The 14,794-nt window shown below is 39.6% G+C and overlaps 1 protein-coding gene across 1 annotated transcript in view; it reads right to left on the bottom strand.

The window, feature by feature from the left end:
- The window catches only part of arid3c (AT rich interactive domain 3C (BRIGHT-like)), a 111,363-nt gene that overhangs the window by 53,827 nt on the left and 42,742 nt on the right, over positions 1-14,794 (bottom strand). Inside the window, exon 3 of the mRNA XM_051950699.1 lies at positions 732-804. Within this exon, the coding sequence (XP_051806659.1) occupies positions 732-804 (73 nt within the window). The remainder of the gene's footprint in view (positions 1-731; positions 805-14,794) is intronic.

Raw genomic sequence — 14,794 nt, 5'->3', positions numbered from 1 at the left:
AAATTGACCATTTTTTGGTATTCTTGTTTTAGAAATTCAGATTTCACAGAATGAAAAATGAATTCCACAAAATATCTGCCTAAATATCTGCCTGGAATTATTTTCCCTAATTACAAGATATTGCATTGTCAGTGAAGGACATGCAAGTGAAGATACAAAACAAAGATATCTGCATGCTTGTGAAACATGCAACAAATAATTAAAAATAGGAAAGAACATGGCATGCAAGCCTTGTGCTCCTAAAATAGACAGTCATTGTGATTGTGTTTTTTTTATTCTCCGCTATGACTGGGTGGTTAACTTCCTCATATTATGCAAGGGTTTAAAAATGGATACATTTCCCCAGTAAAACCACAAAAAAACAGGAATCTTATCTTTGGGTAAAACACAACATGACACGCAGGTGACCAAAAAAATGAAAAACAGAGAGCCCATAATATTGTAAGGAGGCCTTGAGAGGGTTGTCTTGAACTGCATCTGAAGTGTATATTTGCAAACAAAGAAGCTGAAACCTGCAGGGAAGCTCGTGTCTTGTTGAAAAAGGGAGGATAATGTAAATCTTGACCACACATAGTGAACTCTGATGTGGACAGATGCTTCTTCTTACTGAAATGCGATGTAGCTGTGTATACTATGAAACACTTTGGTTATAAATGAACATCCCTCCCAGTGAGGTAAATTGGTATTAGGGCATACTGAAATGTACTTACAGGTAAAAGAAAATTACTTACCCCGTTTCTGCATGAAGCTGAAAAGATCATCAAGAAACTCTTTACGCTTTTGGTCATCGTCCAATTCATACAACTGAAAAAGAAAAAAGATAAGAATTTCTTAAACATTTTCATCAAGGAAAATCAACACATTTGGTTAGTGACAAGTGGGGAGGCTTCTGAATTTCCTAAACAAGTTGACCAGCACAGATGAGGACATTCAGTTCCTTCAGGAATACCTCTGAATAACCTTGAGCACGCTGAGTGTATTGTGTGTATCACACACTGAAAACTTGGCATACACCCTGAACACAAAGATGCACAGTGTCACAGTGGTGCTTGAACAATATCACGAAAATGTAATTATTATTTCCACTTCTGGGAACATTAGAAAGACATGGCTATTTTTGTCAGTTCCAGGCAAACTATCACATCAGGTTTCTTTTTCAGCCATTTCAAAAAGACAAAAAGTTGTATGAATACACAATATTGTGAAATCAGTTAATTTAAATCCCTGCACAAGGTGTTTCTAACGTTTTGTCCAAACCTTTTTAAAAAATTACTGACATAATATTTGTAGAAAAAAATGTGACATTGAGGCAAAACTACTGACAACATCTGCTTTAAAGATGACCAACTCAACATGACGGATTTTGACTCACATTGAAGTCTATTCATGTGCCTCCACTGAATAAAGTTACAAAAAAAGCTCGAAAACACATTTTCCCATTTTCGTATTGGGTTGGATTTGTGCTTTTTCACATTCCTCACCCACTATATGCCTCACCTCCCACAACTACAGTATACAGGTATGTCAAGTAAAAGTATATGCAAATGGATGGAGATTATAAAATTAGATGAAAAAACACTTGTCCATATAACTCTGTTTAACAGCTATATTCAATGTCTGTTTTGTTTTATTTTAACTCCTGTGTTTTATGTGGTGCTGATGTGTTGGTGTTTTTCTCCCTACAGTCCATTACCACCTGTTCATGCCAAGTATTTGCACAATACAGCATGGATTATGACTATGTGCATTTCTAATGAATTGCAAGAATAAATTGTTAAAATATTAATAGTGTGGTCAGAATGGTCGAGATCTTCTCGTAATATTTGTAGTAATAATATTAGTCAGTAATATTTTGTTAAAGACTGGGTTTAAAAATCCTGTAGTGTCTCAGCAGGACATCGTCTTGTGTCTGTCTTTTTTGCGGCCCTTGGTATATTTTAGTATCGTTACTTTCCTTATTGGCATATCCATTATGCTCCTTGTCCTGCCCTATTCACTGGTACTGCGACAGAGTCAAAGAGGCTTTTAAATGGGCTTCTCCAGCCAGACACAGCTGATGGAAATGTGCTAGTGGCAATGTTCACTTTCAGTAAGGCCCAGAGCCACGTTAACAGGCCCACTTAATCAATAATGGAAGACAGAGGGATGACCTTTGGAATCAGTGGGGCCCTGTGGACGAGGCCCTTGAGATAATAACTGATCATTTAGAAGTGTATTAGCTGTCACCAATATTAAAGGACCAGTGCAGGTCAGCACTCAGGAGGAAACCGGAGGTGGGAGTTGGTGTGTGTGTGTGTCTTTGTGTTGGGGGAGGAGGCGTTGTGAGTACCCTGTGAGTGCTGCACTGCAGGCAGTCCATAGCGAAGGCAGTATCGAAAGGTAAAGGAATAGCAAGCGATTGCAAAAATGTTAAGTGCACAAATGCATAGCAGATGACAATGCTGCAGGATCAATTGTGAGGTCCATGGAGTGCAAAGGCATATGGGCAAAGACACTGATGAAGATTTTCTCTTAAATGCAGAAACAAAAATGTTGTATGTGCATAAACACAGCTAAGACAGACAATGACATTCAGTTATATGAACAAACAACATTCTAACATTATTTTCTATGAAAAAGTAGCTTCAATGGCTAAAAAGCTAAATATTTAAAGAAAAGGTGAAAGACTGTTGTTTATAGTTCATTAACTCATTATATATAAATGTAAACATACTGTATAAACATTTTTTGCAGCAAAATATTTCAAATATGAAGTCCAAGGCACCTTCCTACCTTGTCTGTTTTTGTGTTTTACAAGTTCCTTAGATCTGTTTCCACATCCGTGGAAAGGCTTTCTGGCTCCCAGTCTTCCTTAAGGACCACTTTTAACCTGAGTATATGGAGGTCCCACCTCAGTCAGTTCTATTTCCATGACATAGCTGCTTTTGTTTGATTTCAGAATTTTCATTCAAACTATAAATTATGTTGTTGTTCATGAGAATCTATTGGGTAACTGGTTTAATTGGCATTTGTCATTCACTGGGTTATAGGTTGTTTTTTTTTAAATCACCAAATGTCATCAAAAAGTCCCTGGATAACAGTCCAGTCTATTTGAACACTACTTATTAGCCGAATGTTTTTGTTTGGGTTGTGTGTGTAAAGCAAAGGAACGGACTGACAGGCTGAGGCAGGCTGAAGGACACTGAGTTCAGCTGAACCTGGAGGCTCCCATGCTTCTCTCAGGCTGTCAGTCACCAGATTCAGCTAAGGGAAGCTGTCTAAAATTGAATTTGGAAATGGCTTGTGGCCTTTTTCCTTTCACCAGAATATGAGTCATTCCAGAATTAAATGACATTTGGGCTTCAAAATTTTAGAAAAATACCTTCTCTTTTATAATTTTCTGCTACATACTCATCAATAGGAAATAGGAAATAAACTATCAAAGGCTTGATTGGCTCAGCTGACATATCAATGGCAAAATTTGATTACATGCTTTATTTGTTGTTTGCTAATCCTACACTAATCACCGTAATGGAGTTGCAAGTAACAGGGTAGCAAATCCATGCCAATGTAAAGTTTTTCTCAGGAGCAGAAGCTTGACATTTAGCCAGCTGTTACTGCTGACCAAGAGGACAAACTTACTGATGGAAATAAGTAAAGAAAAAAATAAAAACAATTAGTCTAATCCTGATAATATGCATAACTGGATTGCATGAGGTAGAGTGAGACATTCAAGAGAGGACATCCCTTTGCTCTACACATTCTTAGGGAATAATTATTATTTAAAATTTTATGTTGATTAAAGGGCTGCACAGTGGGGTAGTAGTTAGCTCTTTCGCCTTGCAGCAAGAAGATCCCTGGTTCAAATCCCGGCCTGAGCCTGGGATCTTTCTGCATGGAGCTTGCATGTTCTCCCTGTGCATGCGTGGGTTTTCTCTGGGTACTCCGGCTTCCTCCCACAGTCCAAAAACATGCTGAAGTTAATTGATAACTCTAAATTGCCCGTAGGTATGAATTTGAGTGTGATTGTTTGTCTGTATATGTAGCCCTGTGACAGACTGGAGAGCTGTCCAGGGTGTTCCCTGCCTTCACCCGAGTCAGCTGGGATAGGCTCCAGCACCCCCCATGACCCTCGTGAGGATGAAGCGGTGTATAGAGAATGGATGGATGGATGTTGATTAAAAAAATGCTCCCACAATTACAAGAGACATCAGTGGAAAAAAAATAATACCAAAAAAAGACATTTGAATTTCGTTTTAACTGTTTCATTTGAGATTAAATTTGGTCATTAGAGAGGTGGGACATGAGAAAAATATCATTTTAGGGAAAGTCCACACTTATTTGGTATTTTAAAAAACATTTTTCAATCATTTCATTCTCCTAGTTTTTTTTTAGATTTGGTCTCAGTACAACTAATTTTACACAACTGCATGTTTTAGTATTTTGTATGTAGAATACTTGAAATTTGATGGGTGGGACGTAAAATGTCCTCCAGTTCTGGAATGACCCATAGGCTATATACACTCTATGAGAATAGTGTATTTGTTGTAGCTATTTTGAAGCCTCTTTCATGTATATTTGCAGCATTAAGAAAAAAATAGTTACACTAATAAAATGCATAAGACTCATTTAGCAATGATGGTTTGAGGAAGGTTGCTCAATTGTTGTAGGATTTCTGATAGATGAAATCTTTAAAAAAAAAAACAGACCTTGTGATGAGCACAGGCATGTGTTATGCATGTGTGTGTTATGTACCGATCCAAAATCATGTGACCATAATATGTAGCGGGTGGCAGGAATTGGTAGGATTCTGAAACACCCCACAATTTAATCAGTTGTTCCTTGTATTATTTCCGATGGATAAGTCATGGTTGATTTGTGGCAGGATCACAGTCATGTGATCATCAGCAGACAGCTGATGTACCGTTTACTTGTTGTCATGGTTACAGTGACACAGTGCCGCTATCTTGCAATGATATTGAAATACTTAATGAATCCAGACTATAATCTGCATCACGGCCAAAATCTAATGAGGTGGCCCTTGTGTCATTTCTGACCTACCCTGAAAATTTCATTGAATTCCACTATTACGTTTTTGAGTAATGATGCGCACAGACAGATTGACAGATTCACAGTAGGACAAATGTACACCGCTTGTCACATAACTCCGCCGAGCAATTATGGGATATAAAAACTATATGTGAAGTTCCCTGGAAAATGAAACAAATATCAACCACTGGTAGCATTCACACCTTGAGCAACTGTGTCCGAAATTGATGGAAAATTTGTTGCACCTGTTTATGTGTGAGATTATTCACTTCCTTTCCTCTCTTTGGGTGTGCTGCAATCTAATCAGCAGGGATACCTGTACAGGAGCTGCTCACCTGCCTCTAATAAACAGACCTGTCTATAAAACCCTGGTTCAGACAATCACTCACTGTCAGAGCTTCAACTTAGACTCATTCCCTGCTTTGTCCTCTGTTCATCACTTTGGATCTTCCACTGACATGCTTCCACAGCTTTCAGCTGCTCCTTTTCCAGCCCTAATCTGTCAGTTAAAATTGCCTCGTGTCCTGCCAGTTTTGCTTTCGATTATTAATTGCATCAGTCCATGGGCGGCATGGCTCAGTGGGTAAAGTGGCCGTCTTGCAACTGAAGGGTTGCCGGTTCGATCCTCGTCGTGCTCGTGTCAAGGTGTCCCTGAGCAAGACACCGAACCCCTAATTGCTCCTGGTGGGTCGTGGTTAGCACCTTGCATGGCAACTTCTGCCATCTGTGTGTGAATGGGTGAATGTGACGTATCATGTAAAGTGCTTTGGGTACCTTGCAGGTATAGTAAAGCGCTATATAAATACAGGCCATTTGCTATTTCCTTGGCATTGTTCCAAGTGGCTCTTCCTTGCCTGGTTACACCTGGTTTTGGTTAGCTTTTAGTCCTGTGTCCTAGCTCTGCCAGTAAAGTGTTTGTTTCTTAGCTCCATGTGATAGTTCTTTGTACCTAGTGCTTATAACCTGCCCTATTTCCAAGCTCAGTCGGTTGGTGTACTGTGACTTCCTGTAGATTCTTAGCCCTGTGTGCCTGTCGTGGTTTCTGTGTTCTATTTCCATCGTTCAGCCTCACTCCCTTGCTTGATTTGGTTTACCTGTCTCTGATCCATGTGTATATAGTAGTTCACATTATTTTCAAATATTATAAATGAACACCTTGTTTGTGGAGCTTGTGATCTTTTTGTCATTGGTGTCTGTCTTGCAGTCAAACACTTCCTAGTATGTCTCTTGGTCCAAACTATATGGCACTGTATTCTCCACCTAAGCCATGCAGTCAGGATGCTTTCTGGCAGGCCACTCAGAACCTTGACCTCAGAGTCGTATATCCACTTCACCCTTGTCGCCCTACATGTGCCTCTGCTGTCAAGCACTGTCTTATTTCAGCTTCTACTGCACTGACATGACCCTTGAGTCTAATATGACTGTGTTGGTGTAACAGTGATTTTGGGTATGCCTGCAATGATCACAACTCTCCATCTGACCACTGTTAAATGCAAATTAGACACTATCCTACCCTGGTGACATGATATTGCAATGAGGAATGGAGATAAATTAAATGATACCAACACTTAAATGTAATGTATTAAAATTAGGGAAAGGGACTGCTATGTCATGAACACATCCAACATGTATTCGGTACATTCATATCATTCAGACATCTGCTTTCTGAAAGTGGCATAAATTAATACAGCTACAAACAAAAAATTAAGTTCTGACTAACACAAGAAATGATCTGTTTCTCAGGTCCCTAAACTGCTGAGGATTGAGTGGAGGGGCCTGCTTGCTTGGCTACTTGGGCCCAGCATTAACATGGTATAAAAGTCCCAACTCCACAGTTCTCTATTGTCTCGAGACTATCTCTCCACCCAGTTACATATTTCATCTGTATGTGGAAGAATACTCCTGCTCATCAGGGTACATGGATACTTCTTTAAGGCACACCTGCTTGCCTGGTCACACCCCACATTGTACCTATAAAGCACCTTTGTTGGCCTGAATTCATGATTGTTTGATCTCTACTCTGTCAGGGTGCAGTATGCCAATCTGTACTACTTTCAAAATGTTTTATATGTACAGTGCCTTGTGAAAGTATTCGGCCCCCTTGAACTTTTCAACCTTTCGCCACATTTCAGGCTTCAAACATAACGATATAAAATTGTAATTTTTTGTCAAGAATCAACAACAAGTGGGACACAATCGTGAAGTGGAACGAAATTTATTGGATATTTTAAACTTTTTTAACAAATAAAAACCTGAAAAGTGGGGCGTGCAATATTATTCGGCCCCTTTGCATTAATACTTTGTAGCGCCACCTTTTGCTGCAATTACAGCTGCAAGTCGCTTGGGGTATGTCTCTATCAGTTTTGCACATCGAGAGACTGAAATTCTTGCCCATTCTTCCTTGCAAAACAGCTTGAGCTCAGTGAGGTTGGATGGAGAGCGTTTGTGAACGGCAGTCTTCAGCTCTGCCCACAGATTCTGGATTGGATTCAGGTCTGGACTTTGACTTGGCCATTCTAACACCTGGATACGTTTATTTGTCAACCATTCCATTGTAGATTTGGCTTTATGTTTTGGATCATTGTCCTGTTGGAAGATAAATCTCCATCCCAGTCTCAGGTCTTTTGCAGACTCCAACAGGTTTTCTTCCATAATGGTCCTGTATTTGGCTCCATTCATCTTCCCATCAATTTTAACCATCTTCCCTGTCCCTGCTGAAGAAAAGCAGGCCCAAACCATGAGGCTGCCACCACCATGTTTGACAGTGGGGATGGTGTGTTCAGGGTGATGAGCTGTGTTGCTTTTACGCCAAACATATCGTTTTGCATTGTGGCCAAAAAGTTCGATTTTGGTTTCATCTGACCAGAGCACCTTCTTCCACATGTTTGGTGTGTCTCCCAGGTGGCTTGTGGCAAACTTTAAACGAGACTTTTTATGGATATCTTTGAGAAATGGCTTTCTTCTTGCCACTCTTCCATAAAGGCCAGATTTGTGCAGTGTACGACTGATTGTTGTCCTATGGACAGACTCTCCCACCTCAGCTATAGATCTCTGCAGTTCATCCAGAGTGATCATGGGCCTCTTGGCTGCATCTCTGATCAGTCTTCTCCTTGTTCGAGGTGAAAGTTTAGAGGGACGGCCGGGTCTTGGTAGATTTGCAGTGGTCTGATACTCCTTCCATTTCAATATGATTGCTTGCACGGTGCTCCTTGAGATGTTTAAAGCTTGGGAAATCTTTTTGTATCCAAATCCGGCTTTAAACTTCTCCACAACAGTATCTCGGACCTGCCTGGTGTGTTCCTTGGTCTTCATGATGCTCTCTGCACTTTAAACAGAACCCTGAGACTATCACAGAGCAGGCGCATTTATACGGAGACTTGATTACACACAGGTGGATTCTATTTATCATCATCAGTCATTTAGAACAACATTGGATCATTCAGAGATCCTCACTGAACTTCTGGAGTGAGTTTGCTGCACTGAAAGTAAAGGGGCCGAATAATATTGCACACCCCACTTTTCAGTTTTTTATTTGTTAAAAAAAGTATAAAATATCCAATAAATTTCATTCCACTTCACGATTGTGTCCCATTTGTTGTTGATTCTTGACAAAAAATTAAAATTTTATATCTTTATGTTTGAAGCCTGAAATGTGGCGAAAGGTTGAAAAGTTCAAGGGGGCCGAATACTTTCGCAAGGCACTGTATCAGGGTTTATACACCAATCTTGAAGTTAAATTTACTACCATTTAATACCTTTTTTTACTACCTTCAGATTTTTTTTACAACCATCAAGACACCGAGTTGCAAGTATTAATCAGAAACCTTTTTTGATATGCACGCAGATTTTGACATACAACACTTACACCATACTTACCACTATCCAAGGAGACCTAGTTATTTAGCTACAGGGTATTAGTTACAGTAACTGGTGCAATGTGAGGTGGGGTGCCTTGCTTCAGAGGCGCTTAAGCGATGGAATGGTATTGAATTTAAACTTACGTACAACCTTTTCAAGATTGACTCCCAACCATTAGGCAAAAGCTACTAATACTATAAAAGAAGAGATTTAGACAAAATATTGCACATTTATTTCCTGTCCCCATGGAAGACTCCACTAGCCCATTAAGAACATGTTTAACAACCACACAAACCAGTAAAAACAAATTGAGACAAGGATTGAACAACCAACTAGGTTTAAATGACCAACAAATCTGCACGCAAATTTTCACAAAACACTTAATCAAAAAGAGAGCAGGATGACAAAATAAAAAAAATCTTGTGCCAAGTGTCTTAACCTTTCATAAAATAGAGAGAGAGAGAGAGAGAGACAAAATCAGAATCTTACGGCAAGTGCGTCAGCTGCACAGCCTTGTCCTCGTTAGTTTTGTCCATTTGCACCAATTCCTCCTTCTACTCTTTGTATCTTCTCCTCAGAGAATTTGATTTTGTGATTAGTTCAGCCATTGCAATTTTGTCCAATCACTGCAACTTTCCCGCAATTTTGGCCCGCCTCCCGTGAGTTCCACCAATCATAGCAGCTCCCAGCGCAAACGTAATGCACGTATGTCACCGAATTTACTTCCTGTTTATGGTTTGAAGATGTAGACATGTGCGATACTAATGTCTCTCATTTACCAACAAAAATTACTGCTGAAGAACGTGATAAACAATTAATTCACTGATGTTCTTCACCAAAGCGGAGCTAAACTGTTTTACAACCGTGCAATATTGTGGTGGAATACAAAAAAGAAAAAAAAATCATCGATTGATACACACTCATGAAACATATTAGAACGGCTGAAATGAGCGGACAACAGACCAGACAAATCACCATGATGGAAACTGTTGCATCCAGATCCATTAGAGCACTGAAAGAATGAGGTAAATTAGATTAATTATTCCACCAAAGAGTGGAGAGAAATGTCCATGTCGACCACCGCCTGAGCGGGACGCTACCACAGGCAACGCGCTCCGTGGTTGGACAACTGGGGCAGACGGGGCGTCTCGGTCTCGCCGCTGAGAGCCACGGCGGAGTTATGTGACGATCAGCGTGTGTGAATCATTTCCTTGTTACCCACATCATTCAAAACGGACTCGGGGATTTGAATGAAGTTTTCAGGGTCGGTCAGAAATGACACAAGGACCAAGTGATTAGACTTCGGCAGTGATACAGCTTAAAGTTTGGATCCACGTATAGGTTGTGGGAGAGCAATCTGCGGACAGATGAGCGCTAATCCGCGATCCCGCAGGCCGCGGTCGCTCTCGGAAGTCGAAGTGGCATCATCCAGGGAGATGTCAAGTTAGCATTGCAGCAGCTAAGTCAGCTATGTACTCAGTGCGCACGCGGAAGATTTCAGCTCTCTAACGACCAATGAATGCATTGTTATGACGTCGACGTGAGCGACTGACGAACGTTCTGGTACAAAATTTTGCAAGCAAGATATGTTTTATTTTATTTGTTTATTTTTTGATCAAAATGAAACAGCCATTGTCTAAAAGAAAAAAATAATACCTCGTTTTTAAAAAATAATACCTTTTGCCCAAATTTAAAACCTTTTAAGGCCATTAAATTTTGCGTTTTTGATTTATCACTTTTTAATACTTTTTAAAACCCCGCGGAAACCCTGTGTATGTATCTGGGTTACAGGATATATCCGCTTGCCTGTTGTGGTTTGGGTGTCTGTCTGTGGGCTTCCAAGCAGTGTTGTTTTCGTTAACGATGACGATGACGAAATTATTTCGTTGACGCCCCTTTTTTTCATGACGAAAACTAAACGATGACGAAATAAACGCGGTTCTCTGATGACCAAAACATGATGAGACGTGTGCTAGTTTTCGTTCAAGAGACGAGACTGGACGAAAACGTTAATGGATGGTTTCGATCAACTGGTGATATTCAGTGAGCGAGGCAGCTGTTACAACGGCAATGCATAGCATAGGTGACTGTACCGATGCCTGTTCAAAACACACAGACGTCAATAAACTGTTCCGAAATGTTCTTGTTGTCAGCTTTAACATTGTCGTTATTGCTCTGTTGGGACTCACGGCTGTTCAGTCTACCACTAAAATTCTCGGTTTAATGAGGACCTCCATGTAACGGAGTGGAAATATCGCTTCACTGCGGCAGAGTGTGACGATCAGATTAACTGGTGACAGTCTGTGGTCTCAGTCCGACGGTCAGACAGAAATGGCAAGAGAAGTTCTAATACCGTTTTCAAAGCTTACTGCGATAAACCAGTTGGACCTGAGTTGTTCTACTTTTAAACAGATTTTAAGTCAAACAATAACATCATATAAACCATCTGACCACATTCTAACCAGAGATTTCACTTTCCAGCCTTCAGAACGTCGATATGCTTCATCTAATTTTTCCCCCGTTATTCAGGATTTATTTATTTTACTGGGGCATTGCAAGTTAATCAACATTATATTCTATAGAATCAATGCATTGTAAATCAAATGCACTGACTTTACAGAACACAGAATTAAAGGTATTTTTTTTTATTTCTCAAGACGTAGAACAATAATAGAGACGAGGATATTTATTCTACAAAACCTTAACCTTAACATACTACTCTAAACTGACAAAAAATAAACCCGCAAGTCCTGAAGAAGGAATATCTTTGTTGGCTTTTCTGTAGTAATGAACATTGATTCCACTGTCATTTTGTCAGTGAGGTTAATAATACATAATTTGTTAAAAGGCTAATATGTCTAGACTAAAACTAGACTAAAACCTTTTGAGTTTTCGTCGACTAAAACTGGACTAAAACTATCACTTATAGAAATGACTAAATTGTGACTAAATAGAATAAGGATTTCGTTCAAAAGACTAAAACTAAGACTAAATCTAAATTGGCTGCCAAAAACAACACTGCTTCCAAGCTACCTCTCCTTGTCCACAAATCATAACCCTTGGTAGAGGTGGAAGGAACTGCAAACAAATCCTCCCTAGAAGTCCAATCTACTCTATTTGGTCAGCTGGGTAAAGTAAAGTGACAATGATTCCATACCGTTACCCTAGTATAATGATGCAGCCCTAGCATAAGCGGATCTCGTAGGACAAAAATTAGTTATGAGAGAGCTGCTTTGTTTGAAGGCCAAACCAGCTGCTAGACAGGCATTATGCAGATGTGTTACATGGTGTCGTAAGAGGTCTCAGAAGAAAGGCCTGGAGGTCTCTGGAGAAAAGAAGCAGTGTTTACTGTGGGAGACGTTGAGCTTTGTGAGTTTGCAGACCTTTTACATGTGGAAAAACACAGCTATATAACAACAACACGAAAACAAACTAAAAAGACTATGGACTGTATGAATGCAGATTTAATACACAACAGCAGAGTGGTGATGACTGTCCTTCCAACTGATGGAATTGGCACTGCATAAATATACTGAATTATTTGCAGATAAACATGTAAAGGCAAAACAGCATCAAAAGCTAATTAAGGCAACGTTTTTACTAAAATATTACACAATATTTCTACGAGGAAAAAGTAATTCAAAATCACTGTCCCATGTTTAATAAGAGCCCATTTCAAGAAAAGATCATTTTTTCTGTGACGCTAAGGTAAATAAAAGCCATTCTTTTATTTGAGAATTTAATGTATATTTGTTGAAGGAAACCCTCACACGAATTGTCCATTGTTGATTTTTTGGTGATTTGCATGACAAATTTGCAAACACTAAAAAGTAGAAACTCATTACTGATAAATAGCCAAACTATACTTCCAAGTAAACATTGATGGTGACTGGGATAAATGGTAAATGCTCTGCACTTAGGTAGTACTTTTCTACCTTAGTGGTAATCAAAGTGCTTTACAATGTTTCCTACACATTCACACACACCAAAGGCTACAGAACAGCCATGGAAGGTGCTTGTCATTCAGCATCAGTGTCTTGCCCAAGGACACTTCAGCAATTGAAGGGCTGGGGATGGTACCACCAACCTTGCAATTACTGGATCACTCTGTCAACTGAGACACAGCCCGATTAAAATCACAAAGCCAGACATTTCAAACAAATGCTTCCTCTCTCCACAAACAGTGGTGGTGAGAAACAGAGCTCACAGTGTAACTGCAGGCTCAGCATGAACCGTCAATGAGTGCGTCTAACACAATACGACACAGTCCAACTGGAAGCTGCTCCACATTACATGATCTGCTGACACACTGAGGTCACACTCAATTCACTGGATCGCCAACCTGTAATCAGCTCTCTGTCACTGCACCACTCAACCTTCAATTCCACTTTACCATGCTGCAAACTACCTACTACACAACCCCCAATTCCTTTTATTACATCTGAATTGTTGAATTGAAATTAGCATTCTATATTGAAGATGCTACAAAAAAATAGAAGTTTGACCTTATTCTTCCACATTTCTGGGTCTACAGTTCTACTACCACCTTTGTGAGGCTGTACTTAGACAAAGTGGCTGTTTGAGCTGCACATTAACCTGAACATCACACAATGGGAAGGTTTGAATTGTGCTGATCCAGCCTGCTATTGGTCCTATGTCATATTAAGCAGACTTTTTATTGGACTGATAAATTTTAAATATACATTCTTTGTAATGTCAAAATATTCTGTGTTTCTGTTATTAGTGAGCCATGACCTCTATTTTTTTGTGGCAGTGTGTTATACTGATTTTAAATGTGGGGAGAAAAGAGTACAAGTATCAGATATCTATGTTGTATTTAATATCTGGTTGATAACTAATATTTGAAGAGAAAAAGTGAGACTGGTGTATCTATGATGTTAATAGGAAATGTTTAGTTGGTCACTGTTGACCTGATAATGTTGCTGAGTGAGAAACAGGGTATACGAGATATTTCCTTCTGGAACAGACCATTTCAGTGTCTCTGCTAGTCTTAATGTCAAGTTTCTACTGTTTTCATGGGATTGGAGCTGGAATGGATGACAGAACATGTACAGGGTGCACTGTTAGCATTGTTGCATCACAGCTACAATATCCTGGGATCGAATCTCAGCATAGGGTCTTCCCTGTGCCTGTGTGGGTTCTTACCGGCTTCTCTGACTTCCTCCCACAGTCCAAAAACATGCTGAGGTAAATAGGTGACTCTAAATTGTCCACAGGTGTGAATGTGACTGTGCTTGGTTATTATATGTATAACATGCTAGAGTTAAACATAATTTCCAACTAAAACATACAGGATAAATAAGCAAACAAATTGATCTTGCTGCCTGAGAATGTTCTGAGAAATTAATTTGTGCTGTTCCTGCTACAGATAATTGAGCTGTTGATACTAAATGCTGCTTGGGGTTTCCTTATTCTTGATGCCTAGAAACTGACTGATATCAGAAAATGTCATCATCATCATCATCTGGCTTTGATGAAAAACAATATCATTATCTAAAATGTCAAACTGTCCTTAAACTAATGAACTTTATGGCACTGTGGATGTTATTACATTCCTGAAGTTACAACAATAACTAGACCAAATAATTTATTCTTTAAATATTGCTGTTCTAAATAAATATCACTACACAACCTCTGTCTTCTGTGACCCACCTCACATTTCTGTGTGCATTAATCAGTTGTACATAGTCACTGGTGTCACATTTGAAACACAGCACATCCTCCTTCCAGCCCTCTTGCCAAACAAGTTAGAATGCTTCTGCACACACCAGTGTTAATCAGTGTCAGACAAGCAGCCATGAGACATTTGATATTAAAATGCTGCTTCACACCATGCCACCTAGCTGCTTAATGGACTGTTCACAGGCCTGGTTTTCCTTCTCGTGCT

The sequence above is a fragment of the Acanthochromis polyacanthus genome, chromosome 7 (genome assembly GCF_021347895.1).
Source record: "Acanthochromis polyacanthus isolate Apoly-LR-REF ecotype Palm Island chromosome 7, KAUST_Apoly_ChrSc, whole genome shotgun sequence".
NCBI classification, from domain to species: domain Eukaryota; kingdom Metazoa; phylum Chordata; class Actinopteri; family Pomacentridae; genus Acanthochromis; species Acanthochromis polyacanthus.
This window is presented reverse-complemented; position numbering and strand designations above follow the sequence as displayed.